This window comes from Pygocentrus nattereri, chromosome 13 (assembly GCF_015220715.1).
Source record: "Pygocentrus nattereri isolate fPygNat1 chromosome 13, fPygNat1.pri, whole genome shotgun sequence".
NCBI classification, from domain to species: Eukaryota; Metazoa; Chordata; class Actinopteri; order Characiformes; family Serrasalmidae; genus Pygocentrus; species Pygocentrus nattereri.
The window spans coordinates 40,785,116-40,797,447 of NC_051223.1; the positions used below are offsets into that span (position 1 = coordinate 40,785,116).

The window sequence follows — 12,332 nt, forward strand, 5'->3', positions numbered from 1 at the left end:
AGATACTCAGTTACTCAGTTACTCAGTTACTCAGGTACTCAGTTACTCAGGTACTCAGTTACTGTCCACCACTGGATATCAAACTACATTTTCACAGTGTATCAGTATCTAGAACGCTTTTAACGCTTTTATCCTGTTAAAGGTCCAGTTGACAATTAAGATACTGGAGTACAAATTCACTTCAAAGGGTTTCCAAACAGAAAAGTGCAGTAAACACAGTATTTTGGCAATTTTCTTACATTTTCAAATGTACTTCACAAATACATTTACATATTTTCTACAGTACTATTCTGTGTGTAATATTTCCCCATAAATGGTAACATAATATATTTAAAGTGCATTTTAAAACATATTTACCAATATTGTTAACATGGTAATTTTTCTGAAATGCATTTTTGTGTATGGAATGTATTTTGGCAAGGATTGCAATTTAATTGAAATGTAAAACTGACGGAGCAGCGGCGGCGGCTAATAGAAGCGGCGGTAATGTGGCGGCGATAATCAAAGCTGCCGCGATGCGGTGGCGCTAATAAAATCAGCAGTATTATTTATAGTGCAGACGTACGGCCGTCTGGTTCCTACTATTACAATGGCCCAGATAGCAAGCGTATATCAGTCCACCAGACAAACATTACAGAATAAATAACCACTACGCCTGATATAAAAGGAAGGAAGGAAGGAAGGAAGGAAGGAAGGAAGGAAGGAAGGAAGGAAAAATAAGTAAACTGGGCTGTAAACAGATGCTGAGTGATGATCAGTGGTCCGCGTAACCACTGGTGGACCACCTGCTTCGCCGTCATTGGGCCAACAGTGGTCCACTATCCTCCTGCAATAAGGGATGAGCAATTCTGATGCCAAACCACTCTGAATGATTTTGTGTACATCTAAACCACTGAATGATTAAGTAATTCTGCAACATCGGTGGAGCTCCCCTTCACCTGCTTTCTGTTTGATATGCTCAGTTACTGCAAATCAACAAAGTCAGCTGTTCTCAGACTTTTGACACCGTGTCTGTGGCTCTCGAGGCCGAGATGAGCCGTTTCGGTCTGTGACGACTCGCATACTTAGAGACGTCAGTGCTCCGCAGTGCGGCGTGTGGCTCTGCTGAAGGTTCGTCTCTTCTGCTCGGTTCAGGTGTCGTACGCCATCGGAGTAGCGCAGCCTCTCTCCATCTCACTCTTCACCTACGGCTCCTCCCGAAAAAACGAGAAGGAGCTTTTACAGATCGTCAAAAAGAACTTTGACCTGCGGCCGGGGGTCGTCGTCAGGTGAGTGTAACCCTAACCCAGCACAAAAAACCAGCTGTTCACGAGAAAATCTGAGTAATTTAACGTTATTAAACTCTGTGAACTTCCGGCTATGTTGGATGAAGACTCCACGCCAGAGGAGCACTTAGGCCCAGTCCCATTTCTTATTTCTACCACTACCCCTTGTTTTGGAGTGTCCCCCCTTGTTACTGAGCTACAGGGCAGTGGCTGAGATCTTCCTCTGAAATGAGACCCTGTCTGACTATCCCTCAATTTATCTATCTTGTTTGTATGCATCTCTCTGTCTGTCTATCTGTCTGTTAGCTTTCTTTCAATCTACCTATGAATCTATATGTTGGTTTCTCTTAATTGTTGCTTAATAAGGGTCACTTAATCTGTGTATTTCTCTACTTACTACACACTACTGTGACATGTTTTCTATATGTTTACAGAGACCTGGATTTGAAAAGGCCAATCTATCAGAAAACAGCGTGTTACGGACACTTCGGCAGGAAAGATTTCCCCTGGGAAGAGGCCAAGTACCTGAACTTCTAACTCTGTTGAACTTGTGTGTGTGTTTCTATGTTCACGTCGTTTGTAAATGTGTGTGTGTGTGTGTGTGTGTGTGTACCATGTATTTCTACTGAATGTTCTCAGCAGTGCACGCACAGGTGTGTGTCTGTGTCTCTCTTGCACGTTTGATTTAAGACTGCAGTGACATGGGCAGCTGTTGCCACACATGCACAAATGTAATGTGATGGTCATCCAAAAGAGGCAGCTGTGTGTGTGTGTGTGTGTGTGTGTGTGTGTGTGTGTGTGTGTGTGTGTGTGTGTGTGTGTGTGTGTGTGTGTGTGTGAGTGACGCTGTGAAAAATAAACCCAAGAAATCTTGGTCATGAGTTGGGCATGTGAGGTGATGTCAGTGATCTGCAGTTTGGATGCCAAACACAGTAACTCAAACTGGCAGAGTCGAGCACAGGTATAAATGGTGCCTAGACCGATTTAAGACCAGATCCAAAAGAGAGAGAGTCTGGGTCAAGGACAAATCCAGACAAGAACCTGACAGTGTCAAGACTGAGTCCGAATGAAAACAAGATTGGGTCAAAACCGAGACTGAATGACAGCAAGGCTGGGTCAAGACCGCGACTGAATGAGAGCAAGGCTGGGTCAAGTCCGCGACTGAATGAGAGCAAGGCTGGGTCAAGTCCGCGACTGAATGAGAGCAAGGCTGGGTCAAGTCCGCGACTGAATGAGAGCAAGGCTGAGTCAAGACCACGACTGAATGAGAGCAAGGCTGGGTCAAGTCCGCGACTGAATGAGAGCAAGGCTGAGTCAAGACCGCGACTGAATGAGAGCAAGGCTGAGTCAAGTCCGCGACTGAATGAGAGCAAGGCTGGGTCAAGACCGCGACTGAATGAGAGCAAGGCTGAGTCAAGACCACGACTGAATGAGAGCAAGGCTGGGTCAAGTCCGCGACTGAATGAGAGCAAGGCTGAGTCAAGACCGCGACTGAATGAGAGCAAGGCTGAGTCAAGTCCACGACTGAATGAGAGCAAGGCTGGGTCAAGTCCGCGACTGAATGAGAGCAAGGCTGAGTCAAGACCACGACTGAATGAGAGCAAGGCTGAGTCAAGACCGCGACTGAATGAGAGCAAGGCTGAGTCAAGTCCGCGACTGAATGAGAGCAAGGCTGAGTCAAGACCACGACTGAATGAGAGCAAGGCTGGGTCAAGACCGCGACTGAATGAGAGCAAGGCTGAGTCAAGACCACGACTGAATGAGAGCAAGGCTGGGTCAAGACCACGACTGAATGAGAGCAAGGCTGGGTCAAGACCGCGACTGAATGAGAGCAAGGCTGAGTCAAGACCACGACTGAATGAGAGTCCAGATCAAGGCCGAGTCCAAATGAGAGCAAGACTGGATCGAGAGCAAATCCAAATGAGAGCAAGACTGGGTCAAGACCAAGTCCAAATTAAAAGGAGTCCAAAACAGAGCGAGATGATTGTGTGTCATAGAGAGTACTGATACAATAACACATGGAAAAATATATATATTTCTTTGGGGGGCGTAGAGTAAAACACAATTAATACAATCATTTAACACCATTATAAAACAAAATTCATCATATGTTAAATAAACTGGCAAGAAAATACATAAAAGTAGAGAAAACTTTAATGTAACGTAATTATTTCAGATTAAAAAAACAAAGTTTGAATTAATTATTAATATATCTGTAAGAGCCATAAAGCAGAAAAGATAGAATGTGGAAATATGTACAATTTATATTTTATGTTATTCTTAATTCATGTCATTGTGTAATTCATAATTCTAAGAAAATGATTATTAATATAAAAATGTTTGATGACGCTTCCTCAGAGTAGCGTAACTGAGAACGTGCAGCACCAGTTCAGTCAGAGCTGCGCAAGGCACGGGAGCATATAGTTTTCTTACCGTACGTGCGTTCACATTTGTAACCGTTTGATTTTCTAAGTAAAGACACCTAAACTCAAAGAACTTGTCATGTCGTGCGCGTGAAGAAATTACTGTGTCTGCAGCTCTAAGTGGTACTTTTTGGAAACTGAAGAAAGTGTCACTACATTTAGTAAGAAAACTGCTCACGGATGGACCAAGAGTGACTGAAAACCGAACTTTTTGGATGCTAATCAGGAGCCAACCATCAGTTAACACCTCCGAACGGTGTGTCAGACTGGAGCATCATTCTGGAGAGGATTTACTGAGAGCGAACGAGGTGGTAAGCCTGCCGAATTAACATATGAAAGGACGAATTGCCTTTAAAAGACTCGTTTGCTAGGTAGAAGGAAGCCACTACTGTGCTAGTTTGAAGCTAAGTTAAGCCAAGAAGCTAACGCTATTTAGCTACTGAATGACTTGCAGCTTGAGCCAAGAAGCTAATGTTATTTAGCTAAACAGTGACTTGCAGATTCATGCTAACTTGTTAATTGAAGCCTGAAACCGAAAATTACTGAAAGCTCTGTGTGTTTTGGAAATTGTGAAGCATTTATTGGATGAAGAAAAGTGTTATTGGAATACTTTTGATTCATATGCACACAGTTTGCACACCGCTTTATTGAGAAAAGAAATATGGAGGAAGGTAATGTTGAAACAGTTGGCCCTGAAGAAATGGCCACCAAACGGCCAGTCAAGTTAACTGAGAAGGCAATTGAGAACAAACTGTACAGGCTACTTGGCTCCAGGAGAAGTTTTCTAGCCCGACACACAACTCTAAGGAGGGAAGTTACCAGTTTAATCACATTAGCTGATAATTTGTCAACAGTGAAAGAAATAATGCAGGAAGAATTTAATCCAGTTCTCCAAGATTTTGTTGACATCACTGAACAATTAGGAGATCTTTTACCTGAAGATGAGAAAGAGGCAGATATTAACAACTGGTTTGAGCCTAAAATGACAGTTATCAGACAGTTTACTGAAGAAACTGACAAATGGATGGAGCAGGAGACCTTGAACTTACAACGAACAAACCAAGAATCACAAGCTGAGGAAGAGATAAACCCTGATGATAGTGTGTCACAAGTGAGCCATAAGTCCAATAAACTAAGCAAGAAGGGCTCATGTGCTGGATGCTCAACTGTCGTGTCTTCTCGTGCATCAGTTTGTGCTATTGAAGAAGCCAAGCTCTCTGGTCTAGTAGAACGTGCTGCTATTCTGGAGAAGAAACAAGAGTTAGAAATGGAAGAAGTACGTATCAAAGCAGCTAAAGAGAAGTTAGATCTAGATGCAGCTATTGCAGAAAAAAGAGCAAAAGTCAGAATACTGAAACAGTATGTGAAATCAGAGGATGGCATGAACAGCTACCTGCGCCCTCATGCAGCAGGTGGTGCAAGAGTGAAAGAAGAGGAAAACCCCGCCCCTCTCTCTCAGATCAGGTCTTCTTACAGAAGCCAGGCATCACTAAGGCCATTGCAAGATGTAAGACATCAGGTTGCTACAGTAAACACTGCAGTGCAACAGCATGATGGAAGCATGAGTGGCCTTCTGAAAGTAATGGAAAATCAAAACGCTATTACAGAGATGCTTGTTAAGCAACAGCAGTATGCTCAGCTTCCTGAGAAAGAAGTGGCAGTGTTCAAGGGTGATCCACTTACTTATAGATCTTTCATTAGAGCTTTCGAACAAGCCATTGAGCAGAAGACGGACAGTGAACAAGACAAATTGTATTACCTACAACAGTTCACTGCAGGAGAACCGCAGGAGCTTGTTCGAAGCTGCGAACACAGACCATTACACAAGGGGTTCAAAGAAGCAAAAGAGCTCTTGAAGAAACATTATGGAGATGAGTTGGTCATTGCAAGCGCTTACATCGATAAAGCTTTAAAGTGGGCACCAATCAAAGCTGAAGATGGAAAAGCACTTAAGACCTATGCGTTATTCCTAACTGGTTGTTGCAACACGAGCCAGGATGTTGAATCGATGGAGGAAATGAATAATCCTACGAATATGAGGATGGTGGTATCCAAACTACCTTACAAGATGCGAGAAAGTTGGCGCAATGAAGCATTTAAAATCAAGGAGAAAAGAGGACTCAGAGCAAGATTTGCCGACCTCGTCACCTTCATTGACCGACAGTCTAAGATAGCCATGGATCCACTCTTTGGAGACCTCCAAGGCAAAAACCCACCACCAGCAGGAAAAGGCAAGGAAATTGGGAAAGTGGGCAAGAGTGGAGGAAAAGGAGCAAGCTTTGCAACCAAAGTATGGAAAGGTACAAGACTACCATGGAAAAGAAAGCACTTACCTTGGAACAGCTGACGACGGCAGAAGCAGAAATCATCCGGTACAGCCAAGCCCAATGTTTTCCTGAGGAGATTGATGCACTCTGCAATAGTAAGTCTGTCAAGAAAAGCAGCCAGTTGCACAAACTCGATCCCATGTTGAAAGATGGCATCCTAAGGTAGGAGGACGGCTAGTTAAATCTGCCATGCCAGCGGACATAAAACATCCTGCGATACTGTCCAAACACTCAAGAGTTGCATTCCTCATCCTGAGTGACATCCATGAGAAGATCGGTCACTGCGGGCGCAATTACATGTTATCGCAGTTGAGAGAGAAATTTTGGATCCCACAAGCAACCTCCGCCATCAGGAAACTTATATCCAAATGCATGGTTTGCAGAAGACGACAAGGACGAGTTGGTGAACAGAAAATGGCACCTCTGCCAGAAGATCGTCTTGTACCAGACAAGCCGCCATTCACAAATGTTGGAATTGATTACTTCGGCCCATTTGAAGTGAAACGGGGCCGGAGCACTGTCAAAAGGTATGGTGTGATGTTCACCTGCCTCACCATCAGAGCAGTGCACATTGAGGTGGCTGACAGTCTGGACACAAGTGCTTGTATCAATGTCCTTCGTCGCTTTGTAAGTAGAAGAGGACAGGTCTCCATAATGCGATCCGACAATGGCACCAATTTTGTTGGTGCTGAGAAGGAATTGAGAGAGGAACTGAAAAACCTGAACCAATCAGAAATTGAGAAAACAATGCAAAAGAAAGGCATCAAGTGGATTTTCAATAGTCCAGCGGCATCACATCAAGGAGGGATTTGGGAGCGGCAGATCCGTTCAGTTCGCAGGATTCTTAGCGTTCTGCTTAAGGAACAGACCCTCACCGACGACAGCCTTCAAACACTTCTTTGTGAGGTTGAAAGCATAATAAATGGCCGACCCATAACCAGCGTGTCAGATGATCCACACGACTTGGATCCTCTGACCCCCAACCACCTGTTGTTGATGAAGACCCAGCCTAACCTACCACCAGGAATCTTCAACCCGGATGATCTATACACAAGGAAACGCTGGAGGCAAGTACAATATCTTGCAGATCTATTCTGGCGCAGATGGACTCGCGAATACCTCCCCCTCCTCCAGGAACGCCAGAAATGGACGAGACAGAAGAGGAACTTTGAACCTGGAGATGTAGTGCTAGTAGTCGATAGTTCATCTCCACGCAACACTTGGATCATGGGAAGAATAATACAAGTCCTACCTGACTTCAGTGGAACTGTGCGCCGTGTGAAGTTGCAAACAAAAAACAGCATCCTAGAGAGATCTGTGCATAAGCTATGCTTATTGCAAGAATCCAAATGAAAAGAAAAAAAAGGGGACTTTTTTATTTAAAGATTGTTTATTTGTAGCTTATTGATAGTCTTGATTTGATGGCTCTTAGTTTAAGTTCATTGATAATTGCGTAATCTTACAGTATACCCAATTAGGGGCCGGATATGTAAGAGCCATAAAGCAGAAAAGATAGAATGTGGAAATATGTACAATTTATATTTTATTTTATTCTTAATTCATGTCATTGTGTAATTCATAATTCTAAGAAAATGATTATTAATATAAAAATGTTTGATGACGCTTCCTCAGAGTAGCGTAACTGAGAACGTGCAGCACCAGTTCAGTCAGAGCTGCGCAAGGCACGGGAGCATATAGTTTTCTTACCGTACGTGCGTTCACATTTGTAACCGTTTGATTTTCTAAGTAAAGACACCTAAACTCAAAGAACTTGTCATGTCGTGCGCGTGAAGAAATTACTGTGTCTGCAGCTCTAAGTGGTACTTTTTGGAAACTGAAGAAAGTGTCACTACAATATCTCTTTTTGCCCATATATTATATATATACACAAATATGCTAAAAGGGATGAAATAAACATTTAGAGCCATGATGAGAAAACAAGTTTCAACAGAAATCTTGAACATTTCTGGCAAATAACAAGAAAACGCAACACTCTTTGCACAATGTCAGACAAGCAGAGTGGCCAACAAAATCACAATAAAGCAGAAGTACTGCATTCCACTAGAAAATAAGGTAACATTTCTCCAGAGACAGAACAGATGAAAGGCAGGAGGAAAAGAAAAAAAAGTTTTGCATAAAGATTGACAAATGATTCAAGCTGAAATATTACCAATGGCACCTTTAATGAAGGGAGGGGTCAGAAAACTACTACAGAAATAATATTAAAGCTTAATATCAGCTTCAAGTAGAAAGTATTCAATTCTATACTGAATGAACTGCATATGAATCACAGCCCTTTTGTAGAAAGGACCATTAATTTGATGGGATCACAAGTCATTAATGAAATTAACATAATTGCACACATAAGAATAGAATTCCCCACCATTTGTCACTCTGTTTGCACCCTGTGGAATTAGACCTCTGCATTTAACCCATCCATGCAGTGAAACACCCACATACACACTAGTGAGCACACACACTAGGGGGCAGTGAGCACACTTGCCTGGAGCAGTGGGCAGCCCTATCCACGGTGCCCAGGGGGCAATTGGGGGGGGTTAGGTGTCTTGCTCAAGGGCACTCCAGTCATGGACTGTCAGCCAAGGGATCAAACCAGCAACCTTCCGGTCACAGGGCTGATTCCCTAACCTCCAGCCCACGACTGCCCCCGGCATACACAACCACCATAGTACTCACCATTTTGCAGTATCGTTTGAAGTTCATAAACATCTCCAGACACTGGGCATCTTCCCAGATTAGGCTGGATCTATGAAATGAAGTCGAGAGTCTGGTGCATTTTGGCTGTGTTCACATTACAAACCTGATTTCTGACTCAATTGATGGTTCACATCCATTCATATCGGTCTTTCATGTGAACAAACTCTCAGGTGCTGGATTTAGAAATATTTACTGGCATTCAAGTTCAGCAGTGCTCACATGTAAATACTGAATGATGAGGCGTACAGTGAAAACAGACAAACAAAAACATGAATTCCAATGTGACTGATTTCTGACCTAAATAATGTGGCGCAATATGTATGTGATTTTCTGTCTTAACATGACACGGATCTGATGTTTTCAGAGCTGTTTGAAAATCTGATCTTTTCAAATCTGATTTGAGCCGCTTCGGTTACGTTCACATCACCAGGCTGAAGTGGCACAAATCCGATTTTGCCCTGATGTGACTCAGATCTGGTGTTTTCAGGGCCGTGTGGACACAAATCTGATCTTTTCAAATCCGACCTGAGTCGCTTTCATATGTGGTCCTAGATCAGATACGCATCCGATTCGTGGCCGTGTGACCTTAATGTGACGCTCAGATCGGAATTCATGCGCTTTTACCATGTTACCATGGCAACAGCACCGAACAGACGTTAAAGCCTGTAAACGGTGGAAAAGCAGCTCATCTCACCTTCTTCTCCTCCGTCTGGCTCTAATAATGAAGCTGAGAGCTGATCAGAGTTAATGATCTTCTCAGAGAAGCTCGTTCTGCTCGTTAGTTTGTGCTGATGATGCAGTGATTCAGTCACGTGACGTCACTGAGTAGGAGGAGCTCATGAGGGTCAGTTCAGGAGCCGGTTCATCACATTAATGACCGATTTGAGTCACTGACCTAAACGATGTGAACCGTCGTGCCAGAGATTGGATTTCAGGAAAAAATCGCATTTGAGAAATGAGGCTTGTAATGTGAACGAGCTTTTGGGTACATTCACATTACAAGCCTCAGTACTTAAACACAACTCTTAATGTAAACAAACCGACTTCCCCATATGTGCATATTCTCATCAATAAATTCATATGAAATCCCATGTTAATGTAGCAGCGGCGCCGAAACCTGAAACATCTGACCTTTTTTAACCATCGTCCTGCTCTAATAATGATAGTGGTTGGTTGGTGTAGTGGGTAACACCTCTGCCTTCTACACTGTAGACAGCGGTTCAAGCAGCCTACACTATACTAATAAGAGTCCTTAGGCAAGACTCCTAACACTGCCTTCACCTCCCTGTGTAAAAAAAATATATATATCAAGTTGTGTGTCACTCTGGATAAGAGCGTCTGCCAAATGCTGTAAGTGTAATAAACGAAACGATGAAATCTTGTTCTGCTGGTTTTAAATGTGAATCATTTAATGCAGTTTACAGCTAAGGATTTCAAACAGCTTCATCCGCATTTGTTTTTGGGTTTGAAAAGGAAACTGCATCAGATTTAAGGGATTCACTTGAGCTGACATAGTAACTGAGCAGCTCTTTGGACGAGTGCTTGTTGAAGTAGATGGCCATTACACTTACATATCCTTACATATCCTTACATATCCTTACATATCCATACATATCCTTACATATCCTTACATATCCATACATATCCATACATATCCTTACATATCCTTACACATCCATACATATCCTTACATATCCTTACATATTCTTACATATCCATACATATCCATATATACCATACATATCCTTACATATCCTTACATATCCATACATATCCTTACATATCCTTACATATCCTTACATATCCATATATACCATACATATCCTTACATATCCTTACATATCCTTACATATTCTTACATATCCATACATATCCATACATATCCTTACATATCCTTACATATCCATACATATCCATACATATCCTTACACATCCATACCTATCCATACATATCCTTACACATCCATACCTATCCATACATATCCTTACACATCCATACCTATCCATACATATCCTTACACATCCATACATATCCTTACACATCCATACATATCCTTACACATCCATACATATCCTTACATATCCTTACATATTCTTACATATCCATACATATCCATATATACCATACATATCCTTACATATCCTTACATATTCTTACATATCCATACATATCCATACATATCCTTACATATCCTTACATATCCATACATATCCATACATATCCTTACACATCCATACCTATCCATACATATCCTTACACATCCATACCTATCCATACATATCCTTACACATCCATACCTATCCATACATATCCTTACACATCCATACATATCCTTACACATCCATACATATCCTTACACATCCATACCTATCCATACATATCCTTACATATCCATATATATCCATACATATCCATACATATCCATACATATCCTTACATATCCTTACATATCCATACATATCCTTACATATCCATACATATCCTTACATATCCTTACATATTCTTACATATCCATACATATCCATACATATCCTTACATATCCTTACATATCCATACATATCCTTACATATCCATACATATCCATACATATCCTTACACATCCATACATATCCATACATATCGTCCATCTATATCACACTTTGTTCCACAACTCTACATTTTTTAAAGCAATTTTTAGAAATTGTAACTTGGTCATTCTGTCCAGTTACCTTTGGCTTTAAGAACCTTTTAAAAGGGCTGTGATTCCTATTAGTTCTCCCAGTATAGATGAACATCTGGGTTTCATTTCATATCCACTGGACTGCACTACACAAACAAAACAACAAAAATTGTGCAACGGTCTAATTATAATTAAAAACTTCCTTCTTTAGAAAAAATACAGCTTCTGTTTTGGTTATATGAACATCATTCATGGCACAATTTAGTTAGTTATAAATTATGAAGATCATTATTCATTAGAAAGATTTATCTTGTGTTTGGGAATTCACCAAAAATGCTAAAATAATAATACTTAAAAAAATAAATAAAAAAAAAACCTACTGGTTCTGAATGTGTTTAATCGTCACGATGATTCTGATAGCAGCAGATTATAACCTGCTTCCAGCGTTATGAGAATTACTTTCATCGTCGTTCTCAACGTTCATTAATGTCCTGGATTCATAACAAACTGGTCCTTTTGAAAGACCCACATGAGGATGTTGGTCTTTGGCGCTTAAGAATAAAAAGGTGTATTTTTGTGTAGTTTTGAACAGAAATCGAGCAGTTGGTCCAATCAGATTGGTTAGTTGTCCACCTTCGGTCTGGTTACGACTGAGCATAGATCTCTAAATACACTGAACATCCACTACATTAAGCGCATATCCTTGTTTCTACATTCACTGTCCATTTTATCGGCTCCACTGACCATATAGTTCTACAGTTACAGACTGTAGTCCATCTGTTTCTTTGCATACTTTGGCACCCAGTTCTTCAGTGGTCAGGACCCCCATGGACCCTCACAGAGCAGGTACTATCTGGGTGTTGGGTCATTCTCAGCACTGCAGTAACACTGACCTGGTGGTGGTGTGTTAGTGTGTGTTGTGATGGTGTGAGTGGATCAGA

General features: G+C 41.6%; 2 protein-coding genes across 2 annotated transcripts in view; both read left to right on the top strand.

Moving 5' to 3' along the window:
* LOC108443313 (S-adenosylmethionine synthase-like) overlaps nucleotides 1-7,298 on the top strand; it is a 25,523-nt gene extending 18,225 nt beyond the window's left edge. The window contains exons 8-9 of the mRNA XM_037544377.1: nucleotides 1,135-1,268; nucleotides 1,700-7,298. Coding sequence (XP_037400274.1) covers nucleotides 1,135-1,268; nucleotides 1,700-1,802 — 237 coding nt within the window. The 3' untranslated portion in view covers nucleotides 1,803-7,298. The remainder of the gene's footprint in view (nucleotides 1-1,134; nucleotides 1,269-1,699) is intronic.
* LOC119264934 (nipped-B-like protein) lies at nucleotides 2,143-7,300 on the top strand. The gene is made up of 3 exons (XM_037543900.1): nucleotides 2,143-2,160; nucleotides 2,244-3,015; nucleotides 3,115-7,300. The coding sequence occupies exons 1-3, from the start codon at nucleotides 2,143-2,145 to the stop codon at nucleotides 3,270-3,272; spliced, it is 948 nt and encodes a 315-aa protein (XP_037399797.1). The 3' UTR covers nucleotides 3,273-7,300.
* The last annotated feature ends 5,032 nt before the right edge of the window (nucleotides 7,301-12,332 follow it).

Bases quoted from the DNA above. Each gene is read 5' to 3' on its own strand.
- LOC119264934 (XM_037543900.1), top strand. The intron at 3,016-3,114 runs CACGACTGAATG...CTGAGTCAAGAC, and splicing joins GAGCAAGGCTGAGTCAAGAC to CACGACTGAATGAGAGTCCA.